This window comes from Saccostrea echinata, unplaced genomic scaffold (genome assembly GCF_033153115.1).
Source record: "Saccostrea echinata isolate AGI-Se365-2 ecotype Australia unplaced genomic scaffold, CSIRO_AGI_Sech_v1 ptg000005l, whole genome shotgun sequence".
Lineage (NCBI taxonomy): Eukaryota > Metazoa > Mollusca > Bivalvia > Ostreida > Ostreidae > Saccostrea > Saccostrea echinata.
The window spans coordinates 1,510,737-1,525,528 of record NW_026889754.1 but is presented as its reverse complement, the minus strand read 5'-3'; the positions used below and the strand labels follow the sequence as shown (position 1 = coordinate 1,525,528).

The 14,792-nt window shown below is 33.4% G+C and overlaps 2 protein-coding genes across 2 annotated transcripts; one reads left to right on the top strand and one right to left on the bottom strand.

Moving 5' to 3' along the window:
* Nucleotides 1-3,814: 3,814 nt before the first annotated feature.
* LOC133179966 (P2X purinoceptor 7-like) lies at nucleotides 3,815-4,968 on the top strand. Its single transcript, XM_061314620.1, is given in 4 exon segments — nucleotides 3,815-4,061; nucleotides 4,369-4,537; nucleotides 4,540-4,592; nucleotides 4,724-4,968. Coding segments are annotated over 4 exon segments (549 nt in total). The 5' UTR covers nucleotides 3,815-3,888; the 3' UTR covers nucleotides 4,878-4,968.
* A 584-nt stretch (nucleotides 4,969-5,552) lies between these two features.
* LOC133179852 (uncharacterized) lies at nucleotides 5,553-6,579 on the bottom strand. Its single transcript, XM_061314553.1, has 3 exons — nucleotides 6,180-6,579; nucleotides 5,839-6,084; nucleotides 5,553-5,737 (listed from the first exon to the last, which is right to left on the bottom strand). The coding sequence occupies exons 1-3, from the start codon at nucleotides 6,334-6,336 to the stop codon at nucleotides 5,553-5,555; spliced, it is 588 nt and encodes a 195-aa protein (XP_061170537.1). The 5' UTR covers nucleotides 6,337-6,579.
* Nucleotides 6,580-14,792: the final 8,213 nt, after the last annotated feature.

Sequence of the window (14,792 nt, the reverse complement as noted above, 5' to 3'; positions counted from 1 at the left end):
TGTTACACCATGTCAGGAGTGCAACAGAAAAAATGTAGTTTGCCAGAAAACATCAATTGTAAAATTCTCATAGAAAATTAAGACAAAAAAGAATTTTGGAAGTGTAAAATAATAACTGATATACATTTTAAAACTTAAAAATGTTATATAAATCATAAGCAGCATTAATGCGAGTCAAGTATATGTGCATACCGAAAAATGTCAGGAGTGCAACATTTGATATTTTTCTCCCAAGCATGAAAAAACTATTATCATTATATGATTTTCTGATTTTTATTTTTGGAAAATAAAGACACTAAGAACATTTTTACCAAATAGATTTATCATTTATAGGATCTGTCTGTGCTTCAGATCCATATTTCTATCGTCAGGAGTGCAACACATTTTTTTAAAGATTCAAGTTGTGTGAAGAAAAGACTTCTGTTCATGCTTAGAAGTATTCATTAATTAATAATTATCTTTTTGTATAATTTAATGCTAAATTATTGACAGTTTTATTATTGAAATCCTTCCTTTGTCAATTTTTATCAATTCAGATGTGTTTTTATCTTTTTTTGCGATTTTTTAATGAACGTTAAAAAAAAAAAACACACTAAAACATTGTCATGAAATTCAAGTAATTCCTCCTCAACTTCACTGAAACAACAGAACAAGTTCTTACGTAATTTTCACTTCACAATTCTACTTTAAAGGCACCAATGCTTTTGGTCAGGAGTTCAACAAATATGTTAGAATTATAAATCATCCAGTAAGAATAAAAATAAAGAAAAAATGATGAGTAGAATTTTTCTGATGGGTTACTGTGTTTGTCTTCTAAAGGAAAATATGCTTTAAAATATATTTTATCTTCTAAATATACATTTAAGCTAGTTTTTTGGCATAAAATAGGGTATAATTCCAGAGAAAATGTGAATTTTAAATACTTTCATCTGTTTAATTATGAAGTATTGGACTATAAGTATTGCACAATTTCATTACCACTTGATGTTGCCAACACTTTATGAATTTTTGTGTTCTATGATTTTAATTTTAAACTTTACTGCAGTCAGGAGTGCAACAAAACTGGTTCATAATTACCGATGCTTTTTAACTATGTTTACTAAACAATAAGTTGGGAAAAAAAATGCTTGATTCTATTTGATGTTCAAAACACTATGTCTATCAACAAATTACAGAAAATTTACAGTCAATTCAGGGAATATTTTTCATCATTTCACATATATTTTAAATACAATTTATATATATTACACTTTGCAAATAATCATGTTTTAAGGTCTTCAAAATATGAAAAACCTGCTGTAAACGATGAAAAATATCAACACGACAAATTGATTTACAAAGTAAGAATGGGTTATTATGTGTTATAATTTTTAAAACAATGTTAAATAGAATACATATCAGATGTCAGGAGTACAATACAATAATGTAAAATAGGGTCACTTCAAAATCTAGTATTTTTTGTAAGAGAACTCGTATATAACAATTCTTTTTTGGCCTAGATTTAAAGAATTGACTTGAACGGACAAAAAAGTGAACTTTGGGGAATTTTATTGCTTCATATTTTTTTCATATTAAAACTTTTCAATCCAGAATTGAAAAAATAATGTAAAATAACAATCAAAAAGCCAATTTTTTGTCACATGTACAAGAGAAGATACTCATTCAAGGTATAGATTTAATCATTTATACCCTTTTTACCATTTTGAAGCATAAAAAAACTATAATTTCTTGTGATTATGTATTTTAGAAAGTCTTTCAAGGTGTAATGATATTTTCTTTTTTCAAAAGAAATTTTACTAATAAAAATTCTGAAACTTTTTTATCCAATTGTCTTTTCCATTGCCGCTTCAGGACTTTGAACTAGAATGCATTTGCAATATGATGATATAAGTGAAAAATATGTTATAAGTAGCTGAATTTTGCCAAAAAAATTCAGTTTGGTGGTCATTTTTTTTCATTTCACCCTCATGTTATCTGATTGAAATTCCTCCAAATATTTTATCTTTGGAAGCTGAGTTACTTTTAGTCCGAAATATGGCTTTTTTACTATTTTGGTATTTTACATGCCAGGAACGTTTTCCTGGCACGTAAAATATCAAAATTGTGAAAAAAGCCTGGAAAATGTCCGATATTTCGGACTAAGTTACTTTGAGACACTATGTTTTTGCTTTCAAAGACTACTTACATAAGCTTGTAATCAAAACCAATGTACAAATTAAACAAAAAAACGGTAAAACTTTATGCAGTGAAGTATGAAATGGGTAACAAGGCAGTTTCCGGCGGAAAAATGTATCGATTGATGCATATTCCTCCACCAATCACATCCGATGTTTGTATGGAGCTTAGCAGAGTCAGCCGAGGATTGCCGATTGGCTCTCCTGAGCTGAGAAGCTCAAGTGAGCTCTTCTGATCACTTCTTTCCGTTGTCCGTCTGTTTTTCCGTCTTAATTTTTTCATATGTTTTTCTTCTCCAGATCTACTATGTCACACATGATTTACTCATCTTGTTTATAGATTTAAAAAATGACGAGAGCCTTAGCAATAAAATGACGGCCCAATGCACATTTGCTTAGAAAGTGTTTGTCTGGTCGTCCTGCTGTCTTTAATAAAGGGACAAGATTTCTGTCTGGACTGTTGTCGTGACTGTTGTTTACGTCGCGAGATGGTACGAGGCTGATTCTGGAATATATTGACTGAGGTCCTCATGGGCTTTGCATTTTTTACGCATGCGAAGTTCTGGCAGGAGTGAGTCCTGCGAAATTTTAGGCTTAATAGGCGCAAGGCTTCTACCCCGCAACTCTGATGACACATTTCCCCAAGAGGCCAGGATGAATAAGGTCTGAATTGCAGTTGAAGTATTAATTGAAGAATTATGGTATGCCTATCATTAAGCATTAAAATCACAGGGTACTTTTAGATAAGAAAACTGGGAACAATTTGTGGAGACAATACAAAACAAAGTGTACGGAGAATTACGAGTTCCATGATAGACAATGGTGTTGCAAAGAAAATGAACTGGCTAGGGAGGGGTGATAGAAGAGCATTTTCCTCTTCCTCATTGAAAAACGTGGTGCTGCGTGAGTATTTTTATATATTTAATATTATTTTGTACTCCCAAGATATACTGATTTTGTTTTTCTGTTTGTCTGTGTGTAGACAAGTTTACTTAAAATTTAGTTAAACATGAAAAATATGTCAAATTGACAAAGACCAGACATGTGTCAAGACAGGGTCATGCATCAAAGTCCCATTTATTGAACTAAGACTATACAACTTTTCGACACTTTTGACAATGTTGCACAAAATATCAAAGTGATTACTTGTGAAGTGACCTTTGTATTTTAATTTGTACATTAGTTTATCTACCCAAATACTAGTTTCCAGAATTCAAATGCAGTTTATGTTTAGTAAAAACAAAATTATTTCACATAACAAATGAACACAGTATCTTATTTTGCACTCTCACATCCAAATACACATGGAAGGGGGATGAAACAACTATCAGTATTACATATAGCATTTAATAGTAGTGTAAAACTCCTATGCTAAATGATTACTTTGAAAAAGACATTTCCAATTTGACAATGTTTTTTGAAATGGTTCCACATCACATAATTTTTTCTATATAATAAAATAATTCTTAAAAAGATTTCTGACAATTTTTATCTTTATTTTTAAGTGCTAAATATAACTCTTATAACCCCAGTAGATGTCTGTAATCAATGCTTTACTGACCACACTCACCACAAACACTGATAGGACAGCAGTAAGAGATAATGAGCTACAGGCTGTGACGTCACAAGTTCTCCTGTTATCATGCATTACAATTATGCAGTGTTTATATGCCTTCCTTACACACATAAAACACAATAAAAGTATATTAAAATTATGGAGACCTTGGAAGGGGATATTCCAAGTGTAGATTTTTCTCGGGAAATTGATGTAAGACCTTATCAATTTGAACCTTTGGCTGCTACCAGTGACCGTATGCAAGGCACTGGTTCGGAAGAGGATAATTCAGATACTGAAGAATTTCCCAACATATTAGTAAACACTGATTGGTATGTATTTCTCACACATATTTCCTTGTTTTAAAAAAAATATTAAATCTTATTAATTTCACAATACATGTAATTATTTTTTTAATCAAATTATACATTTTTCAGAAATATTTTTCACAGATTCGTATTGTTTGTCAATTTTTTTAGATTGATCAATGTCCTTTATCTAACAGAGTTTTTCAATACACGTTTAAGAACATATACAAAATTACTTTGTTAAAAGTGATGGACCATCTTACATCAATGAATGCATTCTGCAAAACTATTGATAGCACTGAATTAAGTACATTAGTTTTGTGTAACACAGGTGCGAGTGTGGATTATGCATCTCTATACCAACAGTAGAGGAGCGCATTTGCTGTAAAGAAATAGGAGCAGTCCAGGCTGAAACGGAGACAGGGGACCACCAGTGCATAACTGAGAGTCCTATATTTACTGCTAATTGCCTAAATAGACATGTTTTGTACGTTTCAATGTATACGAATACCTGCAGAATGTGGGACCTTTAGATGATAGCCAACCTCCTCATGAGTATGTTATTCTTTTAACTTCATGAAACACAAAACATTATGACAATGAAATATGAAATTTAATTCCATTTAATTACTCTTTCTGTAATCAACAAATATTTCTTATAAATTGTAAATTTTTTCTTGCTTCAGAATCTACAGTTAATTTACATACAGAAGATTTGTGAGATGGATATGGCATTTCCTTGGGAAAAAACACAGGGAAATTTTGCCTGCATGTGTAGTTACAAAGATACGAGAAGCATTTCCCTCAGAACATTATTGTGGGTTCAAATATTCCACGTGAAATATCTATTCATTGTACAAAATAATACATCTTGGTAAATTATATTGTCAGTAATAACATGCAAGATAATTATATGTATGAAGAATGTACATTTTACAGTACACAATATCTTATAATTTTTTAAATAAACGTAAACATAGTCCAATGCAGTAGAAGTATTATGTTCGAATAAATCTTGAAGTATGTCTACGTATCAAAGCAGCCTTTTCAAAATGTTCAAAAGTTTTGAGTAAGCGGCAGTGGTACATCTTGATTTAGCACTGCAATATCATCAGCAGCCCATCGGTAAGAAGGACATTCAACACTTCTCCGTTCATGGACAGCCTGCTTAATCAAGGTCACCTAATCTAAAAAAAAAAAAGAAATTGAAAAGAAACTTTACAAATTAATACAATATTTACAAGTAGTGTGTTCATTGACAAGTAAAATAGTTTTCTACTCACTTAATGTTGGAGGAATTTTCTTAGGTTTTACAACTGCCTCCAGTCCTTTCTTGGCCTTTGGATAAGACACTGCATATTGCAGCTCACCAGCCTTTGTCATTGCCTGTTGTCTACTGCTATTTTCATTGAAAACTCAACCTTAAATTTAAAAATATACAAATTTATGATGCATAAAAATATCAAATGCAAAATAGATCCTATAAGATTAAATATTTTTGACAAGTAATTAATGTTAGCATATATACCTTGCAAGCATAGCAGGATAGTAAAAATGAGTGCTCTTCGGTGCATAGTGGTTCACAAAAGAGTGAAACACCTCGAGGCTGTACGTCTTGTGAGTTGGTGAAAGTTTGGAAATGTCTTTTAAAAGGAAGGGGCTGAGGATTATATCCTTCATTAATTTGTGTGGAACAGAGCCTGCAATCAAAACAGAAGTTACAATTTATCAATGTTCTACTAATTCAAAATATTGAGATAAATGAGAACATTATTTCAAATAGAACAATTATTAATATTACCTTCTTTGATCCACTGTCTGCTATCTGCAATTGGGGCATGCTCACATCTAGGATATTGAGGGGAGTGATTTTCATGTTGGTTAGCAATGTGGTTCACAATCGATTTCCACTTTGCTTGTTTGAGTTCCCCACCATCATCACAAGATGAAGCTGTCCAATGACAGTGGTTGGCAATTGACTTTATCCATGGTCGGATTTGATGTCCATTGACCTTCATTGATGCTGCTTCAAGTTTTTTGGAAACACCTACATTATATAAAAAGAGAGTAAATGAGCTATGAAATAAGCTGTCAAACATTGCTAAGCAGATTCCAATCATAAAATCAATTTCAATAAGTTACCTTTTGCAATGTGCCACACATCAAAATAATGATTTTTGTCTGGATGAAAAATTCTCATTTGCTTTTTAACCATGGAATGCCTGTCTGTCACTAGGGTTGTTATGTTGACATGATCTTTCAGGAATCCCATGGCTCTTTTTAAGCCAGCCAGCTCCATATGGGAAGACCCCTTTACTTCATTACTCCGGAAAAAAATTAAAGCATAAATGTTAAGGGTTGTGATGATATACTTTTAATCAATTAAAATAAATAAGTCTTAACTCCGCAATTTGTCTAGATCTGTATGTTAAATTTTACCTGCACAAGCTGAAAATCAAGAATCTTATTCCTCTCAAGTTCCATGATGGTGTAGGTGCCATACTTGGCTGAATATCCTGGGGAGTCACACCGTGCATCTCCTCCTACATTATTATTACTACTATTATCATTATGCATTAATTATTTGAGTTTATTAGTGATCGCAGCAATAATGAATCATATGCGGTGGTCAGTTTCTCTTGGAAATTCTCAGGAAATCTTGGCAAGTTGATTTGAGATTAATCCATGTTGTTAATGATCAGACTGGAGTAATTGGCTGGATTCTTTCTGCTCTCTTTCTGTGTTGTAATACCTCTTTCTTGATAATCTGTTATTTGATAGAAGGGAAAAAAGCTATTATCTCGTAGAACTCGGGCATAAAATTTCACTGAATCTTCATCAAGTTTTTATGCCCCTGGATCGAAAGATCCCGGGGTATTTTGTTTTTGTCCTGTCTGTTTGTCTGTCTGTTGTGATCTATAACCTTGCCCATAACATTTGATTGGTTGGAGCTATGACTTTCATATTTCACATGTGTATTCCTTGTGACAAGACCTTTCTTTGGGTACCATCATATTTGACCTTGGAGTTAGCCAATTTTGCAAGATTTTATGAGACTTTAACGTTGGCCATAACTTCTGAACAGTTGGGGCTTGGGGTTTCAAACTTCACATGTGTATTCTTTGTAACAAGGCCTTCCTTTGGATACCAACAAATTTGACCTTTCGACCTTGCGTGTACCTTGTATAAGCAGCCTATTTCAAGTTCTTAACACTTGTGTTCATATAGCTTTTATATGAAACATGCCTGGTGATTATGTGTATTACTGTTAAAAGCTACAAATCATTGTTACATTTTTCATCTGAGTACAAGTGGGCAGTTGATCTTTTAGAGACATACCGGAAAAGAGAAAATGTAGGCAGTTTAAACCAAATTAGCGCACAATTATTTACTTCAATTTCCTGAACACCCTTTTTTTTCCCAATTTTTCTTCATCTTTTTCAAAGATCCCAAACAAGACGATGATTATGAGCAGCTTGAGGAATACCTTTAAAAAAAACCTCAGGTGGAGCAAAAACGGAGGCAACCTCACAGCAATACGCTTAAATAGCCAGAAACATATTAAAAGAATTGAAAATCACTTGGATCGATTTATTCCGTCCTGGTAAGAACAAGACTGCATTAACTTCAATCGCTGGATTTCGTATATTTCTGCTTACAAAACAATTGTTTTGATCAGTTTTTAATATGTTATTTCTATGATCTTAAATCATGCACATAGCATTTGGTTCCCTTGCTATATGTCTTTTATGTTTCGGCCCGCCTGTCTTTTTACAGTTTCAATTCCCGCATTTGTAGTTAAAACATTTTATTACAAGCTTGGATGAGGTCTTTATCAGTATTCCATATAGATCAAGGCTGCACATGATATTACTGCAAGTCAATGCGTAAAGGCCAAAGATCATGCCAGACTCGGCTAAAATGGCATAGCACTCATCCTTTCGGGCATTCGAATTCTACAGGAACTTCAAAGGGGCCTTATTTTTTCAGCAACAACAGACGAAGACACACCGAATAGGCGTCTGGAAGAGTCCTGGTTTCTGCCAGCCTTCAAGAAAATGAAGCAAAACATCAAGAGTTGTGCAGCAGGAACATTAAACTCTTCACTCCACGCTTTAAAAGCGTTTTTTTAAAGTTCCTGCTGTCGCAGAAACTGGCGACTCTTTCGGATGACAGTATATGTACTGATACTGTTACGAACACCATTGCTTCCCTGGATGAGTGGATGAAGGCAACATCAGAGAGAAAAGTCAGAATAACTGAACTAAAAGAAAAGCAAATGGGTAGGTACAAATTTGGCGGTTGTATAATTGTATTCTCTCTTTGTTTCTCTCTGTATCGCTTCTTTTAGATAAATATAAATAGATGTTATTTTGGGGGTTTTTTTTGGTTTAGACGACCTTATCCCATCAAATATAATACAAAAGATCATGAATTCATCGGACTTCAAAAGAATGTCGTCGAATATAAAAAAAAAAATGGACCGAAAGGACTACATCTCTGTACGAGCCATACTCATATATAAGACACTGGTGTCCAACGGGCAAAGATGTGGAGCAGTCATTAACATGACTGTTTCACAATTTAAAAGCCGGAAGGACTACCCGGAAGGATTAGCTATCATAAAGGTACATGTAAATACCCGGTATATTAAAATCTACATTTTCGGCCTCATACTTAAAAGAAATTAAGGAATCCAGCACTATTAGCATAAATTTTGTATACCATATATTATTGAAAACTGTTTGTGTAACAACATGTATCAATAATCAGGATAATTTACTATATTGTTGTTATTGTTCGGGTCTTCAATTTTAGCGATAGACCGTATAGTGAATACACACTTCACTAATTATTATTTCATTCTTTATATGTTTTTTTTTTTTTTTTTTTACAAAATTTTATACACCAATTTCACAAAGACCCTTAAGATATTTCGCATTCATTTTCAAGGAGAGAGGTGTGCCATGGTCTGGTTTGCATATTTTGGTGCAAGTTGAAAAATCTACTTCTAGATTAAAGCGAGAACTGCTTTGTATTATATATCCGCGTTGTAGATTTCACGACATTGTAATACCTTTATTTTGAAGGTGAAACAACTTAAAACCTCAAAGACGTATGGAGATGCCCATATTGTCCTTGAAAGATCCCTGGTAGAAGAAATGAGAGAATTTGTTAAATGGCGACCAGAGGAATGCGAGAACTTTTTCTTCCTTACAACATCTGGTCGACAGATGACAAGTTCTACAGTAAATCAGGACTTAAGCCGGTGTTGCAGGATAGCAAACTGGACAAAACCTGTGTCAGCCACAAGCTTTAGACAATTTTCTGCCACTGTGGTAAATTGAAACTCTCTCTCTCTCTCTTTCATAGAAGTTTGGTATTATAAGTACTTGGCTTTCATTAACGGTTATATATACCCATTTTAGGTAAGCGGCTATCCTGACAGCATCCGAAGAATAGTCGCTGGTCATATGTCCCATTCGTTTGATACTCAAACGAAATACTACGTACTTCACGCAACTATGTTAAGGCTTCCCGAAGCTTTAAAACGCGCTCAAAACATATGTCATTGCGAGGTCGGTTTTGGTTTTAATTTATAAGTATTAAACTTGAGTACTTCCAATTAATATAGAGGTTTCCTCGGCTATATATTAACATATTTGTTATATCACATGACTTTGTTGATCATGTGACGGTCATTTATAATGAAGTGTTTCATATAAATCGCTTCGGCGCAGGTGATTAACACAATTATTATTAACATTTTCTGTATAAATAAACTCATCGTATCCTTGTGTATCCGAAGTGTGCTTGGGAAAAGTCATAGTATTACTTAGATACAAAATATATCCTGAGAAATTCAACTTACCTACAAATTTGAGGGTATCTTCCACACAATATCGTAATCTGTATTAAAACAAAGCTAACACACATTTTTCCCAGGTCGCCCGCGTGGCGCAGTGGTTAGAGCGTCTGCTCTAGAGTCGCGAAGTAAGGAGTTGATCCTTACGTCGCGGGTTCGAATCCCACTGTGGGACGTGGAGACCAGTCCTTCGGATGAGACCGTATAAACCGAGGTCCCGTGTCGCAGTAGGTGCTGGCACGAAAAAGATCCCTCGCTGCTCAATGGCTGTAAGTGCCGAGCATAGGACAAAATTTGCATTTCTCCACCGGCAAGTGGTGGCGTCTCCATATGAGTGAAAAATTCTCGAGAGGGACGTTAAACAACATACAAACAAACATTTTTCCCAAGCAAGATTCAGTTAGAGAACAACCTCTTCTTACAGATTTCCACAAAAATTCTCAGATTAATCCTCATTAATCACCTGCGCCAGACCCTTTTATACACACAAAATAAATTCTACCTCCAACCACGGGTATAAAACCGAGTACATTTCAAAAGTATATTTTTCATAAGCATTTTGAACATGCTGAATTTCTATCAAGGGTAGGTACGCGGTGTATTTTTAAAATATTCGGACATATGTCTTAAAAAACCTTTAACGACCCGTGAATTTTGCAATAGCTATCTAGCATTTTACATGCAGTTTGAAATAAAGTGTTAAGTTCATGACACTCTCCCCGTCTTATCACCTCAAGTTTGCAGTGACTTGACGTCATTTTCCATTATGACGTCATATTTTGGTAGTTCAGAGATGTGAAGGTACAGAGTGCACTGTGATATTCTACGGGAAGCCTTAACCTACCTGCACAAGAAAAGGAATCACAAGCGAAACAGGCGTTTCATCTACTTAATATCGGTATTAATAGCTTTTTGTCAATTTATATTCTTTATTGTTTAAACTTACTATAAGACTCATTCAGCAAACTAAAATTATGATATTGTCCCATTTTTATTGGTAATTTATTTCTTAAATAGCTCGAAAGAACACAGAGAAAATATCGACAGGTATTCGTCACTTAATATAATCTTAATGGCAAGTTTTGAAGTTAAAAGAGAACAAATAGTTGTACTCACTACAAAAGTATACTATAAGTTAACCTTTTTATAAAACCATAAATCTATTTTTATCTAGTTTCTGTAAAACCTTTTTGCTCTGTAATGATGTATTATAACTTATTAAATGTTAAAACTTTTTAAATTAATTTGGTATAGATTAAGTTATTAAAATAATTTGATTTTGTATGATATGTTTCCTTTTAAACAAATTGCAGAGCATCATGTCTCACAAATAAGACACGTGATTCTTTATATGGTGGCTTAAAGATTGAAAAACATTAAGTGAAAGTTGCCATATCTTAGACATTCATTGCTAATAACTCAGAATGATTCCATTAATAAATCCAACATGGAGAAATATTATTGAAGCTGGAAAAAAGTTAATGGCAATGCTTTCTTGATTCTATTTTGAGTTGATTGCGATTGGTTCATTTTAGGCATCTGTTTTTCATATGTTACATCCCATAACCTATGTACATTATTTCATTCTCTTTATCCTCTCATTCTCCGTGTATTTTTGAAGTTTGTGGTCACAGATGAATAACTTCTAGGTAAGATTATTCTGGATTTTATTAAATTGTGTCCTTATCTTTACATTATCAGTTAGTGTATGTGAAGGTACACTATTTCGTCTCTACTGGAATTCAAGCAATCTAATGTAAGCATTAATTGTTATAATTAAAGTATTGAATGATGCACTAATCACACCTACTGTTATTCTACAGACTTACTGTATATTCATAATACTAGTTTCAGACAGAAATTTAAAACATTGGGGATTGCATAGACTTTATATGTCCCACATATAATGAAACAAGTCACTATGCTTTTTAGCTCTTCTGAGCCAAAGGCTCAAAGAGCTAATGCTATGGCCATTTATGCGGTGTGCGTAAACTTTTTAGAATATGGGCCATAACTCAAGAACCCCTTGGCCAATTATTGTCAAATTTGTCACAGGGTATCCTTGGCCCAAAGGCTCCCTTTTATACTAAAACTGGGGTTGTGTCCCTTTAACAAGGGGAGATAATTAGGAAAATACAAACAAAAGTACTGGTTGCTAAAAAATCTTCAAGAACCACTGGGCAGATTATCACCAAACTTACACAAAAGGATGAGGATATGTTGTAGATTAAAATTTGCACGGGGATTTACCCTGGGGCAAAGGGCGTGGTCTCAAGGTCACTTCAAAGTTGACCAAAAATTACTTTTTATTAAAATGTTGATATTTTTCTTACTATAAGGACTAGGATCATCAAATCTTGTCAGTTGGTGCATCTAAGGACCTCATATCATGTTGACTCAAAAGTAGGTAACGGTGACCTACTTTTTAAATTTTGCGGCCATTCTTCTTCAAAATGATTTAGAGGCATATTTTGAACAATTTAAGGCCTATGATCATCAAACTTTGTCAGTTGATGCATCTTGGGTCTTCGGAGTAGGTCGACTAAAAAGTAGGTCACAGTGACCTACTTTTGAAAATTTATGGCGTTAATTAAATATTTAGGGTACTAATTGGCTTAGAATCATCAAACTTTGTCAGTTGATGCATCTTGGGTCTTCAGAGTAGGTCGATTAAAAAGTAAGTCACGGTGATCTACTTTCGGAAAATTTATGGCTTTAATCAAATATTTCGGATACTAATTGGCTTAGAATCATTAAACTTTGTCAGTTGATGCGTCTTGGGTCCTCGGAGTACAACTGTAAAGTAGGTCAAGGTGACCTACTTTTGAAATTTTATGGCTGTATTTAATATTTTCAGGAATTATTTGGCTTAGAATCGTCAAAATTTGTCAGTTGATGCATCTTTGGTCCTCGGAGGAGGTTGACTGAAAAGTAGGTCACCGTGACATACTTTTGAAAATTTATGGCTGTAATTAAATATTTCGGGTACTTATTGGCTAGAATCATCAGGCTTTGTCAGTCGATGTATCTTTGGTCCTCGGAGTACACCAACTGAAAAGTAGGTCACGGTGACCTACTTTTGAAAATTTATGGCTTTAATTAAATATTACAGGTACTAATTGGCTTAGAATCATCAAACTTTGTCAGTTGATGCATCTTGGGTCCTTGGAGTAAAACAATTGAAAAGTAGGTCACTTTGACCTACTTATAAAATTTTATGGTTATAATTTTTAAAAATATTTTAGGTATTAATTGGCTTAGAATCATCAAACTTAGTTGATGGGTCCTCAGAGAATGACAAGTGATAAGTGGGTCACCATGACCAACTCTCAGGTACTAATTGGCTTAGAATCATCTTGGGTTCTCAGAGTGTGAATTGGAATTTCAAGGGTTTATCTAAATATACAGGATACTTCGAGGCTTCAAATAGAAGTGATAGGTTGTACAGTTTATCAGAAGAGCGATTCAAGGCCCATGGGCCTCTTGTTTGAATATTATTTTATTTATTTTGTAAGTATCATTTGTGTCAATCATTAATTCAACATAAATGTCTGAATTCCATATAATGCAGCAGAGTATGACGTAGCTAGTATAAAATAAATTGTATACCAGTGTCAAGTTTCACGTGACACAAACACAATTTTAGTGTGGAACTTGAAAGAAATCTGGGTTTTTTTTCTTCATTGGAATAAAAAAAAGTTTCAATGCAATGCATTGTTCTGTAAAGCCACATTCATTATTTATTTTTGGTAAGTTTTGATAATTTAAATTTCATTAAAATGTATTTTCCTGTAAGGAATTTGTATTGATAGTTGAGAAGAGAATTGAACAATTGAATGTGTTTTACTATTCTTCTTTCTTAAAAAAGAGACTGTTGTTTCCTTTTTCTGTTGAACTATCAATTTGCACTGTATATATAGATGAAATCACAGAAATGTATGCATAAAAATTTGATAAGCAGTCATCATTTACAAAACTTTTTTGCATGCTTTAAAACAATTATACTAAATATCATTAGTATTAATACCATTACTGTTTCTTTTGATAACATGATCAACATTATTTCATGTAAGTCAAAATTTTCCATTGTTAGGCATCAGAAAGAGAATTTCAGTTATGTTCACTGGACCAAGGGAAAGATTTGATACTGCAATGCACCCGACCATACAATAACGTTTCTTTTACAATGATCATTTACAGTTTTAATCCTGTTCCTGCAATGTTGGATTTTGCTCCAGGAAAGTACTATGTTATGTGTAAGTAGACGTGTACTTCTAGTGAAGATGATGTATATTTAGTATTCAGAATTATTTTATCTTAATCAACAGAAGAAAGGTTGCAATTTGATTCAATTTTATTTCAGCAACTTCCACTGGAACATTAAGTGGAATCGAAAATAAAAATGGCGGTGTCTATGAGTCCAAGCAAATGAAATTACTCTTAAACATGCTAGAATCAAAGGCATTGAATGTCTCCACGGCAGAATGCAGCGGAGGAAAACGTCGACCAGTTTGACACCTTACACTTTATACAGACATGCACCTTCATTTTCTTCTTATCATGTCATTCCAGCCAATAAGATATTAATTTTACTGATGGTAATCATTGCTGCTCTAGCATAAAAAACGTGTACCATTCTAGGATTGAAATAGATTTTGTATGGTACAACTTCTATATACATAAGATGGATCTGGTCATTTATAGAAATTTATCTTTCTAAATTTAAAACCACGGGATAAAATGTATTATCCATTGAATTATATGATGTGAATACTGAGACATAGATACATTTTTAATGCAATATGTGACCAGAAACTTCAAAATTGCAAGAAGAATGGCATATGAAGAAATGCCTCATTATATTTAAGTAATACAATGCATTAAATGCA